This window comes from Ochotona curzoniae, unplaced genomic scaffold (genome assembly GCF_017591425.1).
Source record: "Ochotona curzoniae isolate NIBS_2020 unplaced genomic scaffold, NIBS_Ocur_1.0 scaffold_3208, whole genome shotgun sequence".
Taxonomy (NCBI): Eukaryota; Metazoa; Chordata; class Mammalia; order Lagomorpha; family Ochotonidae; genus Ochotona; species Ochotona curzoniae.
Genome location: NW_024467106.1, coordinates 44,866,199 through 44,886,322, shown reverse-complemented (window position 1 = coordinate 44,886,322; position 20,124 = coordinate 44,866,199). Strand labels below are relative to the sequence as shown.

The 20,124-nt window shown below is 39.1% G+C and overlaps 1 protein-coding gene across 2 annotated transcripts in view; it reads right to left on the bottom strand.

The window, feature by feature from the left end:
• The window catches only part of BNC2 (basonuclin 2), a 423,821-nt gene that overhangs the window by 290,341 nt on the left and 113,356 nt on the right, over window positions 1–20,124 (bottom strand). For both annotated transcript variants that reach the window (XM_040962743.1, XM_040962742.1), the window contains one exon: window positions 6,293–6,418. In XM_040962743.1, coding sequence (XP_040818677.1) covers window positions 6,293–6,418 — 126 coding nt within the window. The remainder of the gene's footprint in view (window positions 1–6,292; window positions 6,419–20,124) is intronic.

Sequence of the window (20,124 nt, the reverse complement as noted above, 5' to 3'; positions counted from 1 at the left end):
GAGACCCTGCTGTGAACAATCTGTAACAGAATTAGCCTTTTTTCCCCCTAAACTGCACAGCTCCATAACTAAATGTGACAGACTGAGAGAAGCAGTTTATTAAGATACCAACCCCAAGTTTATTTAGTTCATAAACTCTCTCCTAGAAAATCAATACAGTCTGTACAGGGTTATTAGGCTGACCAGCTAATACATCCAAATCTGGTCCGCCCGGCCAGCCATCGTCTGACAAAGTGCTACCCAGGGCAGGCAAACTGAGCTCTGAGAGATCCAGGTCTGAGGTTGCACTAGCTGAAGCAGGTATGCAGTGCAACTTGAACTGCATTTTACAGCCACAACCCAAGCCTTAAAAAACACTGGAATACCATTCTACAGCTTCGAACACATTTTTCTACAACCAGTCTAGCAGAGAATAACTGTACCAGCTAAATGGATTTGACTAGCTGGTAAAGACTAGTTTATACATGGGACAAGCTTTGTTAAAACAGAGGCAACTAGTAACCCCAAAGCTTAATAATAAATCAGTAAAATCAGTAAAATGAAACCTCCATTATAAATACATGCTATGCTGTGTAGACTTTAACTTTCAAACACTCCTTTTCTCATTAAGTTTTTGGAAATAAAAAAAATGTGATCTTTCCAGATATCCCCAAAACACAGCATCTGAACTTGCCACTCACTTCCACTACAAGGTAGCATGTAAAATCCAGGCTCATAGGTTTATTTTCTTTGGCTAATTTTCTTTCTAGCAGGTGAGACACTTTACTTCACTGTGAGGAATGCAACTACAAAACAAATCCACCTCCAGAGCACCAACGTGCCTTCTGAATTTTTTCCTTGGTTATGTAAGTCAGCAGGAGATAGGATAATCCTCAAGAATCTTGTGGATGGAAGTTATTCAGAAGGGGGACAAGAAAGGACTCACTTCTACAACTGCCTTGCACTGCCATGATTCCATATATTTCACAGGAGAGATTCATACATGTGTTGGTGTTCTCACACTTACTGAGACTGAGCAATGGATCAAAGAATGGAAGAAGTATAGCAACCACATCCAAAGGCAAGTCAGTTATTAAAGATAAGGCAACAATGAGAGCCCCTCCATCTCACCACCCAACACACATCAAAAACATAGGCACACAAGCTTGGCAACTGTAAAAGTGGTAACCTCTCTTGGAAATGACTTCAGGTGTTTATGTTGTCTTAAATGTTCCAACAATAGGATTGCATTATTAACATAGTTTTAATAGATGAGCTGTTAGATACTATACCCTAAATCTAAAAAAAAAAAAAGTTTTCAGCCAACTAATTTAAAGGCTGCTGTAATTAAATATTTTCCCTCTAATCTATAAGATGGCACTTTATTGTGCTTTTCATAATTCATATTTTTCAGTAATCTATTAAAAAATCAGATGCATATATTCTGAACTTATATGGTAGATCTTCAACTAAAAGTTGTAATAACAGGAAAAATGTACTTTTTAAAACCTTTTTGCATGTAACTACACACTGTGCATGTACCCTCAATGAGATCCAATTAGCTACACAGAATTTGCATTTCAGTTAGTGTGGGATAACAAGACTACAGGGAGGCACAATGCAATTCTACCAGCAGAGTGAGAAAGTGTGTTCTTTCTTGTTAGCTCTGTAAGCAGTAATTCCCACAACTGACTGTTTTAAAACATTACTGATCTTTTCAATATTGGGGTATTGAAGTGAATTGGCAGTTTTTCTCCTCTATTTTCTGAAAAAAAAAAAAGTTACATTTTGAGTTAAAAAAAAAAAACAGCAACAGTTGATAACTGGAGAGGCAAGTGAAGCAAGGATTATGAATGCATACAGATTTGTAGAGTGGGTTTTTTTTTCTTTGTTGTTGTTGTTTCGCATTCTTGACAATTTTGGAAAGGGGGAAATATTTTATCCTATTTGTTTTCTACTAACTATGTATTTTCTTTAAAAGCACACTTCCACAAATTAAGTTCTATGGTTGGGTCAGGAATGCCTCTTTGGGACAGTTTTGTACAAATCCACATAGTTTTGTGATAAAGGCAGATATTCACAAAGAAAACATATAAGGACTTCTTCCTGGTTGTTTTCCAGAATTTCCGATGTAAATTCTAAGCAAACATAAAACGAATGCACAATTTATGTCCAGAGTTGCAGCAGAAGTGCTAGGACTTCTGCGGGTCCCCAGAACAATACCTGAACCTCCCTGGGTTCAGCGCGGCAGCTGTTAACAGATTCTGTAATCTGTAATGACAGTCAACTGGCCTTTGCTCTTCTTTTATTCACTATTCATTTTCAAGGCTTGGTTAAGTACAGAGCTGGGTTAAAGATCAGTGGTTTTTCATGTGACACACGCTGGTATTCATCTAATGGCTTGTCAAGACAAAACTGTCCCTGTTCTTGCCAAAATAATAAAAATGACGCTCCACATCGCATGACAATCAGCACTTCCTTATGGGCAAAACAACTCCAGCTTTTGTAACTCAATTATTTTACAGAAAAAAAAAATGTTCATAATGCAGGCAATCCTATCTTCAATGTGGAACCAGGCTGCCATTCTCAAAGGATATTTTTTAAAATGTCTGCCTCCTCTCAATTCTAGAACAACATGAAAGCAGTTTCTAATCAAATCAGACTAGGCCATAAGAAAAGTGATGCTACAGCTACACATTCATAAGGAATTAAGGTACATAACTTAATATATGCAAATTATGCAGAAGCACGAGGCTAGACTGAGTCACAGAGGTGGGGTAACCGATTGAGGAAATGTCATTTTTCTGGAGAACAAAGTATGGGACTTGCTTTGCAACATCTGTTGGATTGTGTGAAATGTTAACAGATGTCTTAAGTGAAAAAAAAGAAGAATTAATAAAGGAAACCTCCTCTGAACAGATAATCCACCCAAATTTCCATATTCCTGACTAAAAAAGTTGACAGCAAACTTTTTCCCTTGTGAGACCTGCCATCCCTATTTTATTGTGTAAAGTTTCATTTTCTATGTGAAGTTGAGGGGAGAAGTTTTTTTTTTACTCACCCATAAAGAATAGACAAAAAGTAAAACTAACAATAATTTTAGTCCAGCTTTTCCCTTTGTGAATAATTATATCATCATAGAACATGCCTGTTTTCCCTGGACTCACATATGTAATTTGATGGGAGGACAGTGGAAGGTTCAGAGCACTTCCCTCAAGAAAAAAAAACCCACACATGCACAAAAATATGAAATATTACTCTACTATGCCGGCATGTTGGGGGGGGAGGAACAGAGATTAAACTGGAGCTTTTAAGACAGACTTCGGATACGAATAGTCATCTCTGCTGGCGAAGGCACTCGACTGCACAATTAAGATTCACTTATCTTTTACATCTAAATCCTTGCACTCCCAAACTGGCTCCTACTTTCCTTTTCATTGCCACCCTTATAAGGGATGAAACACCCTTCCTTCGACAGCCAAGTGTTCCACAGCGGTCAAGTCTGATGATCAAAGAAACTTTTGTAGTATCTCTGAGGTGACATTTTAAGGAACTTGGACAACTACACTTTCTAATTTAATAAGTTTTCCTTTTCATTTCAGTTTGTTAGGGGATCCCCCCCCAACCTGAATGCAGCAGTAAAATGATGACGCATGAGAGCCAACTGCTTGATCTAACTCAGTGCCTTTCTATCTGTGAATGAACTGAGCTATGCACCTGTGCCATTACATGAGGCTGCGTCTTTTTAAATTCCATCTTATTCATGTGAAAAGCAGAGACCAACAACGAGAGAGAGAGAGATCTGCTGTCCACTGGAGTTTCTTCCTAAATACCCACAACAGCCTAGACTGTGCCAAATCAAAGCCAGGAACCAGGAACCCAAACCGAATCTCCCATTTGGGTGGCAGGGAGATTCTGCTCCCAACTACCTGAGCCATGATGTGCTCTCCCTTCCCATGCCCAGGAAGCGTGGCACTGCGAGCAGAATCAGACTCAAACCCAGACTCTTCAAGCTGGGACGCAGCCATCCCAAGTGGCACCTACAACTGCACCCAATACCCACCCCCCAGCCCTCTTCTTAGGAGATACTCAATTCTATTGTCCCTTCTCATAAAAACTTGAGAGGTTAATTTGGGCTAATAGTTCATCTACTAACTAATTCAAAATACACTTCACAAATTTTCACGAATTCAAATGACAGAACCTAAAACTAGTGCTGTTATCTGTGCCTGCCAGTCTCTCCTCTGTGAGATCTTCTTGTGTGCCTTTCCAATTTGCATAACTGCCCCCTCTCCAAGTGGCTCTGGCAGCCTGGGGTGGGCCTTTCACACGGAGACGTATCAGCTAGAACAGCCTGAATATTTCAGGGGAAAAGCCCACGATCTATGGTTGTAACTTTACAACGATCTATGTTGTAAATGTAAATGCCTTCTGGTTTTGCTCAGTTTTTCTGTTTGTTTTTTTGCCAAGTATTGTGGGGACTAAAAGCTATAGTGTTTACTCACAAGAACACCACATCAAGGCACTTGACAAAGCATGGTGACTGTTACACCCCTAAAAGAGCAGTCATCTACATTGAGGGAGAAAATGCAAATGCTGAAAACATCACATTATGTAACCTGGTACCAAGAGGGAAACACAGGATTCCTACAAAAGGTTTGCTGAGGCCCAGGTTTAAATGGCACTGGCCTTTTACCCAGGGTAAAGAGCACCCAAACGCTTCAGCCTTCTAGAGCAAAAGGGAGAAGCTGCTTCGGTTGACGCTTCTCTCCATACCAGTAAGAACAATCAACATGCTACAGCATCTGCTGACAGCCTAATCAGGGGCTCCGCTTCACAGAAACACATCAAGGAAAGAGCCAAATGCCATAATCCTTTGATATACTAAAAAAAAATTTTTTTTCAAGATTTGGATAGGGTGTGGTATTTGAGGTAGTTGACAAAATGCTAGGAAAATGATGAATACTTAGAAGCAAGACATTCGCAGACACAAAAGCTTCTGTGGTCAGCATGAATCCCTCGCCTACAAAAGATCAAACATTCTGCCTATCCTGGTGTAAAAACACAAAAGTGACTTTTAAATCTTCTCTCAGGTGTAAACAGTGGCAGTGAATTCCTTCTATCATACCCAGAGTCAATGTTTTACCAGAAAATTTTCTAGAAGGAAGAATCAGCACGTCTTTCCATAAAGGAATGGGAAGAAAACACACTGAGGGTGAGGCGGCTAAGTAAGCATTTACATATGAAGTATAGAAGTAAGACTATGGAAGCCGCAAGCATGGTAAAAATGACATTATTTTCTAAAGAGTGTAATCTTCTAATGTCTATCAACCAACAAGTTTGCAGCCCAGAAAATGTCTTAATAACAATTTCATTTCTTCTCAGGACAGTTAAGATTCACAGACATCCCCCCCAAAAATAGTGTTTCAGGCCATGACTTAAACATTGTACGAAATTATTTTAAAAAGCCAACACTCCCTTTAAAGTTATCAGGCAAATAAGCACACTATAGCAGAAACACCCTTAGAAATGTGGCACAAACCTAAAAAGATAAATTTTAAAAGTACCAGTACACTTAAAGTTTCAAAACCAGTTGTAGAACCAAGCCATAGTATATACCTATTTAAATGGGGAGGAAAATGTTGAAATAAAGCAAATGCCAGCAAACTTTAGAGATTATTTTCAAAATTAGGAAACCTCATAGGTGACCACACTCCTTTAATGGTAAGCTTAAAGTAAGAACAACTGACAGTGGCCTAGAAGGTCTGAATAGTGACTACGTCTCTTGGAGAACAGTGTCTAGCAGAGGCACAGGGGAACTCCGTAGGCACACACAATGTGTCCTTCTAATTGGTGGACCTGGACGTATTAGTTTTGTCAAAACTGACCCAGCTGTACCCAGCTAAGGCTTAGGCACTTTTCTGCATGTATCTCAGACTTCAGTTTTGAAAGTTTACCATTGCTATTATTAATAGTACTCTGGTACTACTAAAAATACTGATAACAAGCAGTGATTCCCAGAGCTATGTCAATGAAAGATAAAGGAAAAGAAAAATAAGGGGTGGGGAGAAGAGGAGTCAAAACAGGGCCGATGCCTTATCACAGTAAAAATCTTTGGGATAACCACCATTCAATCTACTGCTTGCAGACACTGTCTCAGAGGAAGCAGATATGCAGCCAGTTACATGAAATGAGAATGAGTGTGAAATACAGCAAGCAGAGTGGGGGGTTGGGGAAAATTAGGTAAGTGACACCTTCACCATGCAGTGAGAGCACATCAAGTGCCAAGGCAGTCTCATGCACAACAACATACCTCAGTTTGGGAAGTTTCAACTCCGAAACACGGAACCTTGAAAGGCGTTGGCCAGTCTTGTTCACTAAGCCTGTCCTCTGATTTGCAAGTAAGGCTGCGTGGAGGTGGCGTGGGCACAAAGCGTGCCTGTTGAGAGAATGAGAAAGGAAATTATATACACCCTGCAGACAGTGGGACTTATAAACACTGAGCACATCAAAATACATTTTTTCTTTTTTTTTTAACTGCAGATATACACTCCTCTGATCATCCAAACATGTTTTTCCCCATAGAAAACATTTTTTAAATGCGACAAAAACTAACACTTAAACAAATTAACCCTAGAAGAAACAAAAGCAACAAAGTAGGAATATCTGGATAATTCACTAGTGGATAAATGAAATACTTCTGTCCTGAATAGATCAATTTCTTATTCCCGTGTTCTCCCACTTTAGTTTTAGAATCACCTTAAATATTATCAGCCATCATTGGGAAATGCTAGCCAAGGCCCTGCTTGCCAAGATGCTATGCTATGTTTGCATCAGGAAGTTTTTAATTTTCTGCACAGAAGTTTTTAATCCAGAAGCTTATGCTGTGACATAGCAGCTTAAGCCACCACTCTGGATCCTGGCATCCTATATCTTAGTACAGGGGTCTGGCTGCTCTGCTTTTGGTGCAGCTTCCTGCTAATGGACCTGGGAAAGCGGTGGAAATCATCCCATGGCCCCTGCTAACCCACGGAGAAAAGCCAGATGCAACTGCAGCATCCTAGTTTAGGCCTGAGTCAGCCCCAGGTATCACAGCCATGGAGAAGTGAAATGATGGATCAAAGATCTCTTCTTGGTCACTCAAAATTTAACAATAATTTTTAAAAGACCTTAAAAAATACTTTACACTCTTGTCCTCAAGATAAGCCATGAACGAAAATCATCTTAATAAAAATAGAATGTGATAACATAGAATTCTATACAACTCAGGAAAAAAATTCCTTTCATCCAATCTAGTAAGAGAAAGCTTCTATGTTAAGACAGTCCTTGCTCTGGCGTAAGGCCTGGCCTTTACTCTTCCTCAATAAGTGATATTATTGGAGCAGAACAAATAATGAATATAGGGCAAGAATGAATGACAGGACAAATAGTCAACACACACCACCAGAATAGGAGGGTCTTAAAATCTACCATAGAGAATTGCAAACTATCCCAAGTGTCAAATTTCTAAAAACATCTCAATGACAAAATGATATGATCATTATTATACTCCTAGAAGCTTTACTAATGTGTAAAAGATAGAAGTAAAGCAATCGGTTAGGAAACTATTATAATTTTGTTGGTACATTAATGACAAATAATTGGGCTGGGAAAAAAACAACAAAATAATGTGAAGATGTAAAACAAGAGGACAAAAATAACAGACAAGGTATAATGCCACAAACGCTCCCATATTCTGAACCTAAGAAAATAGTGGCGCTATCACTGGGGATGGGGTTGTGCTACTCTGTGAGAGTTAGGAGAAGGGACACTGGACAGCCTGTTGTTCAGATGACTAGGCAATGAGAAATGCTCAGAATTAGATACTGTAGTTAAAAGGGCAGGGAGCCAGATACACAGACTCATTCCAGGGGGAACAAATAGTTCCCAAGGTGAGCATCTTGGGGATGTCAATGAATATTAGGGGAGAAGACAGAAACCACCTGGACCATCATGATTGTCCAATGTTCTAAATAAGCAGGGAGGAAAGTCCTTACAGGAGGGAGAATAGTCAGGTCTTAAATCCATTACTATCATAGGATGCAGTGAACCACATGAAGTGGTAAATACAGTAAGAACAAAATAGAATGCATGGGAACGATAAACATCAAAATCAGAATGGTGCTTGAGGAATGTGGTGGGTTGATAAGAGGGACTCACAGTGTCTGGTACAACAGATTTTAAACAGTGACCCAGCATGCTTCGGATGTGCTTGTGTGTTATCAGTTCTTAAGTTTGAGTAAACAGGTATACAGTGTACCATTCTCAACATATATCTGGGGTTGAAATATTTTATTTTATGTATCACAGTGGGATATTTAGTAGCCAGACAGGTATACAGAATCCATATTCCAAAGGAGTTAAGAACTAAGCAAATTATAAAGAGGCCAAAAGATAGGCATTCCTTGGAGAAATCAGACAAAAAAAAGCAAGTAAAGGAAGAGAAAAGTGACCTTAAAAGTTGGCAAGACCTAGCAGGAATTGCTGGTGAATTTACAGTTTGCTTTCACTACAGGAAAACAAGTCAATCACAGACAAGGGAGATGATGCCAGTAGAGAAAAGGATATTGAAGATCTAAGCCAGAGGGAAAATGATATAGAAGGGTCCTAGGAGAAAATGTGATCAAGCACACAAATGAAAAGGGTGCCCCTGTGGGGAGGGAAAAAAGGAAAAAAAAACTTATTCAGAAACCAAAGGTAAAAGATAAAGAAAAACTTCCACGGTTAAAACATACATGTATGTCAGGGACCTTGGTATGACACTGGGTGGCAGTTCCCCATTACCGGGTACTTAGACCGTTGGGAAGCTGGGTGTGGCTGCTCCCCTTGTCTCCCTCCCACCCCCAGATATAGGAAGAAGATAAGGAAGGTGTGGAAATGGTCTCACCTGCTTTCTCCTAGTCCTCAACCCTTCCAATCCCAATCAATTGTTTAAACATCATCAAAATAGAATTTTACAAAAAAATTATGAAACTAGAAAAACATTAAAAAGAAATACATGAAATACGTGTATTAAGCCTAGTGCAATGGCTCAGTCACTAAATCCTCACCTCACATGCACAAGGATCCCATATGGGCACCAGCCCATGTCCTGCCTGTTCCACTTATCCAGCTCCTTGCTTATGGCCTGGGAAAGCAGTAGAAATATGCCCATAAACCTTGGGACCCTGAATCCATGTGAGAGACCAAGAAGAAGCTCTTGGCTCCTAGCTTCGGATCATCTCAGCTCCAGCTGTTGCAGCCACTTGGGAAGTGAACCAGCAGGCAGAAGATCCTTCTCTCTGTCTCACCTTTTCTCTGTTAACTCTGCCATTCCAATGAAAGTAAATAAATCTTTAAAAGAAAAAAGAAGTACAAGTATTAAGAATGCTTATGCCTGTGTTTTTGTTAGAAAACCATTTTCCTGCCCATTTCTTTTACTCTAAATGGTACAGTTGTGCAAAGGCATGGAGTTTATAAATCTCTGGTGGTAATCAGGCGCCTACCAAGTGCTTAAAGTAAGCACTCAATAAATGGTAAATATACAAAAGAAATGATTGTCCAAAAAAGTCAAAGTTGAGGGTAGCTGCTAAGACAGACATGCTAGGATGAAATCAAAGACCTTGAGTATGCCAAAGATTTGGACCATCAGGATGGGATTAAGTGAAATCCTAGATCAATGAGATGTGAGTATAAAAAAGGTAAACAGTAGAAAGAACTCAGCCTGGGTTCCTAAAAGTACATGAGAAATAAGCAAGTCAACTTGGTTGGAGAAAGAATATCTCAGTTTCCAGAACAGGAAGAGGAATACTTAGACCCAGTGGGGAAAAAAAAAATCTTTAAAGCAAAGAGAAAAATTCCTCATTTTAAAAACTTTCTCTCTTATAGACAACAGCACACTTTAAGTCATTGTCATTGCACAGCATCCACACAGCATGTGGTTCTTATAAAGAGAACTAAAAGTGACAACCGACTTTGGATGAAATTATTTAATCTCTAATTAAAGATCCTACATTCCTAAACATTTATCAGGTACAGCTTTTTTTCAATGCCTGTGAATTTACTTCTGGTCAAGCAAATTTTCTAAGATGAACAAAACCCAAATGTCTTTAAGCTATGTCACTTACAAGATTTCAATGAAGAAGCAGGTAACGTGGATGACTGTCACTACGTTAGCACATGAGACAAAGCAGGGGACAGCCACGTTTCACTCCTTTATGTTAGCAAGGCCTACACAGCAGTTCTCAGTACTTTAAATCTGGAATCCCTTTCCAGGACAAGGAATTGATGGGTTCCATCACCCAACGAGCAGCTACTAAATGAGTTATCTCAGGAATATGGACAAATACATCCAACTGCCAGCTTTCCATGGCAGATGCCATACTAACAGAGTCTTTCTGTAGGGACCACTGTCTTGGTGATCTGTCACAGAGCTTTATAAAGCAGCATTAATACTGTAGGCCAAAATGACATTGATCTTTGAGCTTCATGGTCTCCAACTGTCAACAGTGCATTATAAAACCAATACTAAATACTTTATAAACAGGTATCCCTCAGTGTATTAGAAAAAACAGTGCATATTTCATGCCCCCTGGTTAGGTAGCCACATATCCATCAGACGAATAAATTATTTATTAGGTACTCAGAAGTGCAATAAGAGTCAATAAATTAACTTCTGGATACTTATAAGCTACTATTTCAATGGAAATTGTACCTGAGTGAGAAAACTATCTCACTAACTGAAATATCCCAGTTCTGCTAAATGCACCATCAGAAAGAAGCACGGGTCTAAGTAAGAAGCAACAAGAATTCCCTATGCTCTGAAAAGAGTCCTGGTTATTAAGCTTGCCAAGAAAGCAGCACCTACCCCCAAGCTCATTTTCTTTCTCTTGTATCTAGAGTCCCCCAGTCCTACCATCCTTGGACACAGGTCAAGAGGAACAAAAAAACTGGTGGAAGCATTCCTAACATACCCTCAGCCAAGTTACATGGCAACCACCAGTCACTGTCAGCACTTGACATCTCCAAGGAAACTCAATGGAAGAATGTATGCACTTCCCACTACACACACACTGCCTGGAATTCGGAATTTATGAACCTCAGGGTGAGAGTTCCATTTTTTTTTCTATTTTTGGTAAAAGCTCCCAAGCTTGTAGACACCCCATGACACAGTCCCTGGTACCCAGTCCAATACCATCAAGCACCTTGTGCCTGGTTCCACCCCTCTAAAAGAGAACCTTCTGTTCCAGAACAGATTCCAGCTCCTGAGGATGGAATTTCTCCAGCTAGGAGTTATTTCTGCACATATCAGAGGCGTGGACTTTTGTGTAGTATTGTGGGTGCCATGGTTTCACATGTTAGCCACATTAATACAGGAGATCAAGCATCTGTAACCCACAGCTGCGTGTGCACCAGCCCCAAAGCACCCGTAGGCTAATACCAATGGAAACCACTCTTCCCATCCCACATCTAAACCACACTGGTTTTTCTATAGGAGCCAGGGGCTGAGATATAGTCCCGATAATGAAGGTTTGGTGTTCGTTCACTTCACTTGAGCGAACAGTATAGAGTGTTAGAAGAATATCCCCACCAGCCCATTCCACACCAAATGAATAAGACATAAAAAGGTGTACATAAAAGAATGGTGATCCAGACTCCCTAAGGGGAAAAATCCAAATGGATAAATACATAGGACTTTACCCTCCCATAGTGGTTTTTTCTTGTATTAATATTTCCATATTATATGGAAATATTACATGTATATATTATATGTATAGGAAACAGAAATGGAAACAAAGCAGAAACATGAGACATACTTGATTTCATATCATTCTGTAAATAACAGCTCCAAAATCCTAGAAATAATGGAAGCTGATATAAAAACACAGGACAAGCCCTGTCTTTTGTATTATTTTTGCAGTTACAACACTACAGCTAAGATGATTATTCATATTAATGAGCTTGGTATGTAGACAAACTATAAAAGAGGCAGTCTCTGACCTCAAGTACTTATCACTGTCTTTTGGGATTTACTCCTCCTGTTAGATTTACTTTTATTCTTCATACCCTTGCCCAGAGGAAGTGATCATCACTCAAGACTTGGAGCATTTCCATGGGTGGGGTTTAAAAATGGCACGGAGAAGAAAAAGAACTTCTGCCCTTGGACACAGAAAGCTCAGGATGTCTAGCTTGTAGCAAAGGAAAAAAAGAAACCCTCTGTGAAATTTTTACACGATCTAAGCCTAGCCTTATCAGTAAAATCTTACAAAGTGTGAAAAGCACATAGTACTCCAGTGCTTCCTTATATCAAACACACATACGCACAATCTGTAACACCATACACTAAGGAAGAATAACAGACAACACTCCACGTAGCCTTCATGTTCAGTTACTTATGGTTGTACATGTGCTTATGGCACATGCAGGTGATACATATCTTAGGAGTAAACTCGCCTTGTGGTTACAGTGAGACTGTTGGTCTGAAGACAAGAACCTTTCCAATGATATGACCTTAGCAAATGATTTTGTTAAAATTCTTCAGCTCTCAAATGAGTCACAGTACTACTTCATACAACAGTTGAGAAGAGGAAATACTGCGATTAATGTCAGAGATCTAGGTGAGTCCCTAACGCATACGCACTCAATAAATATTAGTTGCTGCAGATTTATATGTGTAGAAGGAGATTTCCATCCACAGGCTCACATGATACACTTTGAAATTTCTCAGGCTGGCCCTCAGATACATTTTGATTGGCTACCCACGTGAGCCTGTATAGACGTTCATGTGTTTAATTAGTGGCAATATATAAAATAGAAGCTATTTCAAATTGACATACAGATTTTCAGTTGTAGACGTTTTGGTTGGAGAGTAAAGGCAGAAAGTGAGGTGTGGGGGACTAAAGATGTGACAACAGAAATCCGTGTTCTTTCAAGCGATCAGCAGGAAGCCACCTGTGTTGCAGTGTGCTCTCACACAGACAGATTCTACACTCTATATTGCATTACAATTTACCTCTTTGTCTAAATTCCATTATTTGCCTGGCCACTACAACTATGTGAGTTTGTGATGGCCTATAAGCTATTTTACATTCATCTAAAATTCATGAACAATTCATTCACACATAAATGAAAGGCATATTTAAATAAAATGCCAAGTAACAAAAATGCCTTTTATTATCCCAACCTCTGATGAAAATAACATCACATGAAATGCATTACATTCTTTTTTGCATTTTCCTAAACACTGTGTTGTCTGTTGTAGGTATTTACATATTTATACACATATACATATATTTCTATATAAAGAGTAAGGAAATTATATCAGTGCCTCAGCCACAACTACAGACAGGGCCTCTTGACGGCTAGCTTAATAACAATGGTTGCAAATGTATTTGCTTTTAACCAGGGGTAAGGTGGAAACTTCTATGAAGACATCTTAATACTAAATATGCACGACATGAAGTATCAAACCTGGGCCTCTTGGACTCGGTAACCTGAGACATGTACACAGAATGATAAGGCTGTCTAAAAATATGAAGGAAGTGATCCAATTGCATTGTTTTAGCATATAAGCAAGGACTGAGGCAAAGTCAGGAAAATGAGCTGCTGTCATGCCTGGACCACTCATTAGGACTTGCGTCTCCTAAACTTCTTGCAGCTCTGAGTTCAACGCAATCATTCAGATGATGGAGCATTCAATAAGATGCTCTTACTAGTGAGAACTTAGAAATTCTCAGGAAACTGTACAAGCAATGTGACTTAATGTTCATTAACATGAAACGGGACATGTTAGGAAGACTTGTTCACAATCAACAGCAGGTAGGTCCACCAACCAAGCCTCCCATGTAACTTTACACATAAGGTGAACATTCAAAATCACCTAAGTTTGGATTCCAATGTTTGCCTTAAATGAGTGCCTTCACATGCCCAGGTACACATTCTTGTCCTCTTATGAACAAACTGAACCTGTTTGTAGTTCTTATTCTGTACAGGGCACTGTGTTATGCTGTATAAAATATAAAACTATATATGCAATTTGATAAAACATGATAACATTCTGAGCTCCTTAGGAATTGGCCATTCCAGACAGAGTCTGGGAGGTGTCACTCTGTATTAATGGCACAGCTGTTATTTGCCAGGTACCATAAAGAACACAAAATATTTTCAACCATTCTTCACAGGTTATGAGATGGATTCTATTATCCTCATTTTACCAATAAGGAAATTGAAGCTAAGAGAATTAAGTCACTTGGATAAAGTCTTACATTAAGTGTTCAGGTGGAAATTCTAACCAAGTTGGTCCAATTTCAAAACAGTTCTCATCCAAATATCCCAGATTACCGCTCCATTAATGATTATTTTAGATAAACTCTTTCTTAACTAGTGCCATAGAAGCCCTTTTTTGTGTTTTTATATAAGACATTACACTGATAATTATAATTTTTCATTTTGAACATCAATTAATATATAGCGGCTTAGGAGCTCTATCTGCTGAGATGGGGAGGAAGTTCTGGAAATACTGTTGTTTTAAATTCAACACTCATTTGACACTTCTGTAGTTAGCTGTAATTAACTCATTGTGTTTCTAACATCTGCCTCTTCCTCTTTCCAGAATCTGTTATTCACTTTACTTTGAGCCTTTATGAGGGAACATTATGTAGTCATGAAGAAGAATGAGGAAAGGCTTTAAGTACTGATAACAAACACTTCTATGTAAATCATAAGTAAAAGGTGAGACACAGAAGAGTAAATATGGTGAACTACTATTCATTTGGAAAGGAAGGGGAGGTACAGGGAAGCTAGAAAGAGGGCCATAAATACTTCTTTATTTATGCTAAGTTATTTCTAGAAACACTTGTGAGACTATAAAAAACTCCATGAGAAGGAATTTTGCATTCTCTGTGTAAAACTCTATACTCTTCTTTCATTGCTTACAATGTATGTATATTTGTAATTAACAAAATAAAAAACAAATACATAATGAAATAACTTTAAGGTTCTGGGAAAAACATAAGAAAAATGAACTTCTTAGATCTTTAATGCCTAAGCCTGCAGACTTTCATCTCCTTGGGATACTGAAAGCATCATTTCTTCCCAGACTTCAACTGTGCTCACATTAGTGCAGTGTCAATAGCCAAGACGAGATCTTCTAATTTCACCTGACTTACAGGGTAGTTGGAGAGACTTATAATCACACGGAGTTAGTAAAAGATGTAAATTACTGCTTTCCTACTACCACAGAAATGTACAAATCAATACATGCATTTCTAGCTACTCTACTTCTAGGAATACAAACAATTTGGTCAAGAGAGGAATATTAACAGTTTCATGGGCTCACAAAGAAGATCATGAGGTAAACAGAAAACAACATCTCCCACGGGCAAGGAAGCACGCTGAAAATCAAAGAAAGCACTGCTCCTTGCCTAGATGGAAATAAGAAACATGTTTAAATTAATAAGAAATAGTAATAAGAACTACGCACAAACTATAGAGAGCTTAAAAATTGGACTTCAGAGGATGGCACTGCAAGTTAAGCTAAGCCTGTAGTATCAACATATTACATGGACACCAGTTCAAGTCTCAATTTCTCTGCTTGGGAACTAGCTTGCTGATTATGAACCTGGGAAAGCAGTGGAAGATAACCCAAGTCTTTAGGCCACTGCACCAATGTAGGAGACCAAGAATTTCCTGGCTCCTAGTTTTGACCTGGGCATACCAGGGTCTTTGTGTATATTTGGAGAATGAACCAACAAATGAACCAACCCCCTCTCTAATTCTGCCTTTAAAATAAATAATAAATTTCAAAAGGATTATTTATCTTTTTTTTTTTTTTACTGGAAAGGCAGATATACAGAGAGAAGGAGAGACAAAGATTGTCTGTCCACTGAATCACTCCTCAAGCAGCCACAATGGCCAGAACTGAGCCAATCCAAAGACAGGAGCCAGGAGCTTCTTCTAGGTCTCACACGTGGGTGCAGGGTCCCAAGGTTTTGTGTCATCCACAACTGCTTTCCCATGCCACAGGCAGGGAGTTGGATGAACCAGTGCCCATATGGGATCCCGGTGCATGCAAGGCAAGGACTTTAGCCATTAGGCTACCATGCTGGGCCCATAAATAATTTTTTTTAAATGGACTTTAAGTTCTTAAAGAGAGAGGTGAAATAATCAAAGCTGTATTTGACCCTGGAAAGGTATGCAGGCTGGATCAGAAAAAGAAAAAAACGCCCGAAGCAGAAGTTTGCAATTAGGGTATTTGTTTTGAATTCTAATATTTCCCTAGACTGTATGGACAATCTAAGAGCTATGACATGTTTTGACATTGTGTTTGTCCATTGTGCATCTAAACATGTGTAGTACAGTATACAGTAACAGGAAAAGCACAGTCTTTCCCAAAACATGAAGGGTTAACTAGGCAAATGTGAGAAATAATTATTCACAGTTTGTTTTTGAAAGCCTCTGTAAGAACTGATGCCTAAATGAACTTTAGCTCTGAGAGAGAAAACTACATCTTTCTCTTAAAACAACTAAGATTTCCAATGAAGTAAAATGGCGGAGGAGGGAGCTCACAAGACTCAAATCTGAATCATGAGCATTAGATACAATTTCACAGAGAGGACACTCCATTGCTCCATCCAGTCCAAACGCTTCCGACTAGGGGTTGGTGTTGGTGAGCAGTGGGCTAAGTGGGGTGAAGCCAGCATCCCACATGAGCAACTAGTTGAGCTCTAGCTGCTCCACTTCCAGTTGAACTCCCTGCTAATATACCAGGAAGAGTAGCAAAAGATGACCCAAGCACTTGGGCTCACTGCCACCCACGTGAGAGGCTGTAATCCCTGAGGCCATTGTGGGACTCAATCAGCAGATGGAAAATATGGCTCTCTGTTTGCCTACTGTCTCCAAACTTTCTCTCCTTCTGTCATCCAATTCGACACTACAATAAATAATCTTTAAGAAAATATTTCTAAAACTGCTTCTGAAAACCATGCTCTCAACAACTGGAAGTTCAACTGTCAGCACAGGGCTTTTTCATTTACTTCAGGACTGCGCTCCCACACCTCTCCCCCACTTTTTTTTCCTTTATGACAACATTATATAAAAAACAGAGATGTTGCCCCTGGTGTAGGCACCTGACCAGGTAATCACATAATCATGTCAGATGGCAATGCGTACCTGCTCAAAAGTCTGGCAAACCCAATCAGCAAACACAAGTGGCCTCTCAAGTCTTCCAGTGTGGCTCAAGAATCCTCCAGGTTTCTACAACTCAGAAATCCTTTCTGTTTACACCCAAACTGAATGTCTTAATTTCACGATCAGACATCTGTGACAAAACAGCTGACTGTCCCGTTGCACTTTTTTGTTAATGAACAATTAAGCTTCCCACTCAAGGCTAAAAGCATAAACATATCTGTGTCACCTCTGCCTTCTTACCACGTTTGGCCTGTTGTCTTCAACTTCAAAGTGTTCAAGAAATTTAGCAGAATGCGTGAACACAGGAGAAAGAAATGATTTCAGTGGCTGGGGAGCTCCTGAGCTGGGGAAAACAGCCTAAGGCAGTGTCCACGGCCTGCTCCCTCAAGCAGCAATGCCTGACACTGCTAAATAAGCAGAGGACTCCTCTGACCTGTCCATCCCAGCCTCTCAAGGCATTCCCCCGCACTCATTCAAAATTTACCCACAAGATGAGAAAGAACCATTATCCCTAGAGTATGTCTTACTTCTTTTTTTTTTTAAGGTTTCAAGTTGGTATGAATTAGAAAGCTTTCCCATGTAAACCAAGTTTACACACACATAGTCTGGAATAGGGAAAACTGACTTCTAAAATACTTCTGCACTGATACTGTCAATACCTGAGGATGGGATTAAAAAGCAAGTACAAGCCTGTTCTGTCTTCAGCATATTTTCAGCACAACCTGCTAAACGCTTTTGAGGACAAGGTCCCACTCTAAGGATCAACAGTGGAATTGCACAAGAAAAGACCATCCCTCATCTCCTCCAGGAAACCTTCCTAGCCCCCAATTTCTTCCCTTGCAGTATTATTTATTGGCCTCACAAAAATAAACATCACACACTGTGAAGAATCAATCACATTAAAACTCATCATGATTATTGTGGAAACATAAATTCAATAAAAGCATGCTATCAACCACAACACTATGCATATATTTTTAATGAACTCCTAAAATGATTTTCATTTTGATAAGATTATTCCATTTTTAATGTACTATGACTTGATTTCCTGTTTGAAGACAAAATTTATTTCTAAGAATATTGTTAGACACTAGTAAGTAATAACATCCGAAGACAAAGTGTTCATTGCCATTGTTGTAGTTTTTACTCTTCCCTGCATTTGCAAAGTAGTAGCCATTAAGGGAAGGACTAACATTTCAGGTAAGTCGTGATCATTTTTTCTTTGTCACATTCAGTTTTATTAGTGCGTGCACATGATAAACAAACAGAAGCTACTATAAGAGATTAGCAGCTGCATTTTCAAAATGCACTGCTTCCATTCTGGACAGTCCACAGACTACTACTTAAGAAACAAGTAACATCACCCAAAATCTCAATTTCCAGGCACATTTAGTCCGTTTCTTTATGATAACCAAACGACTGATCGATGAATTCAATGTGTTTGAGTTCACTGAGGTGATTTGTTCTGTTGATACAAAACATCCAGCTGACTGAAGCTGTGAACTGCTGGTTTAATGTTAGAACTAAAATTCTCATTCAGGCTTAAAGAACAAGCCATTTTTGCAAATGATCTGGCAACTACTTATTTCAAAGACAGCCTCTCAAATTACCAGTTATATTTTTGTAAAAACACAAGGTAGATAGAAACCTGTGCACTGTTACGCTTTTCTAAGAGTCTACCTCTTTCTAAACAAACGTACAATCAAGTCAACAAAAACCTCAATCTTTTCAAAAGAAAAAGAAAGTGTAATAGCTTGCAGTATTTGTATATAACAAAGAAATTGCAGGAGGCGTGTGAGCTGGCAACTTCACCCAAGTTAAATGTATCCCACATGGTGAGTAGCCAGTGCATGCATTCAGAAAGCTGGTGGGGTGGGGGGCGAATCTGACACTAGGGCTTCAAAAACACACCCTGCTTGGTCTACTCTCATACAGGATTCCGGATGCACATCTTAACAGTGTCTGAAACTCACAGAACTGCCCAGAGCCTAGTATTATGTGAACATCCCAGGTCAAATATAATATGACACTAATAGTGGGGAAGCAAAGTGGATGTCCAGAAACTGTATTTTAAGAGATCTCACAGCCGCCTATTTTCAACGGCTGTGGGAAATACATAGCAGAGGCTGAACGTTAACAACGGCTGTTAAGGTAAAGCTTAATCCCAAATGTGTTAGCATAAAACTACCCACTTCAAAAAAGATTTGAGAGTATATTTTATTAAATCCTGAAATGCATGCCCTGGTAAATTTCTATATAAATTTGATTTACAAATTCCAGTAAAAATGTGCCACAGCTGGCAGAATAAATTACTATAATAAATCATTATTAAATAACTGTAAATCTCAGTAATGATATAATGCCTAACTTTAAAAAAAAGTATGCAGAAGTGAACACTCAGTAGAAGAAAACCACTCTTTACACAGGAAAACAAATTACAAAACTTTCCCTGCCAGCACTACAATATGATTCAGTGACTAAATAGGGAAATAAAATTCACATAAACAGTGCTTAAATCTGGAGTGGATTTGTGTTCACTACTGCATCAAAACAAAGTCTATGGCAAGGGGGAACAGACTCGTGTTTTTGACTTTAATGATCGCTATGCCAATTGGAAAGTCTTGCGTGTACCTCCAATATTTTGTTAGACAACAAAAACATATGCTAAGTATCAGTCAGCAAGCTCAGTTTGTCCCTCCTCTGAAGCTTCATAAATATTCTCTAAATATAATCTAGTTTTCCATGCCTACTCTCTCCTCCATACAGAACCCCACCCTAGTGCAAAACTTTTTAGAACAAACTATATAAATATAGATAGGTCGATGTGTATGTGTAACATCCTTTTTGATGGGTAGCAGATGGGTAGTTACAGTAATCCATTACTTTAGCTATCACTTGAAGTGAATCACTCCAAACGTCCCTGCCTTATTTAGCTCTCCC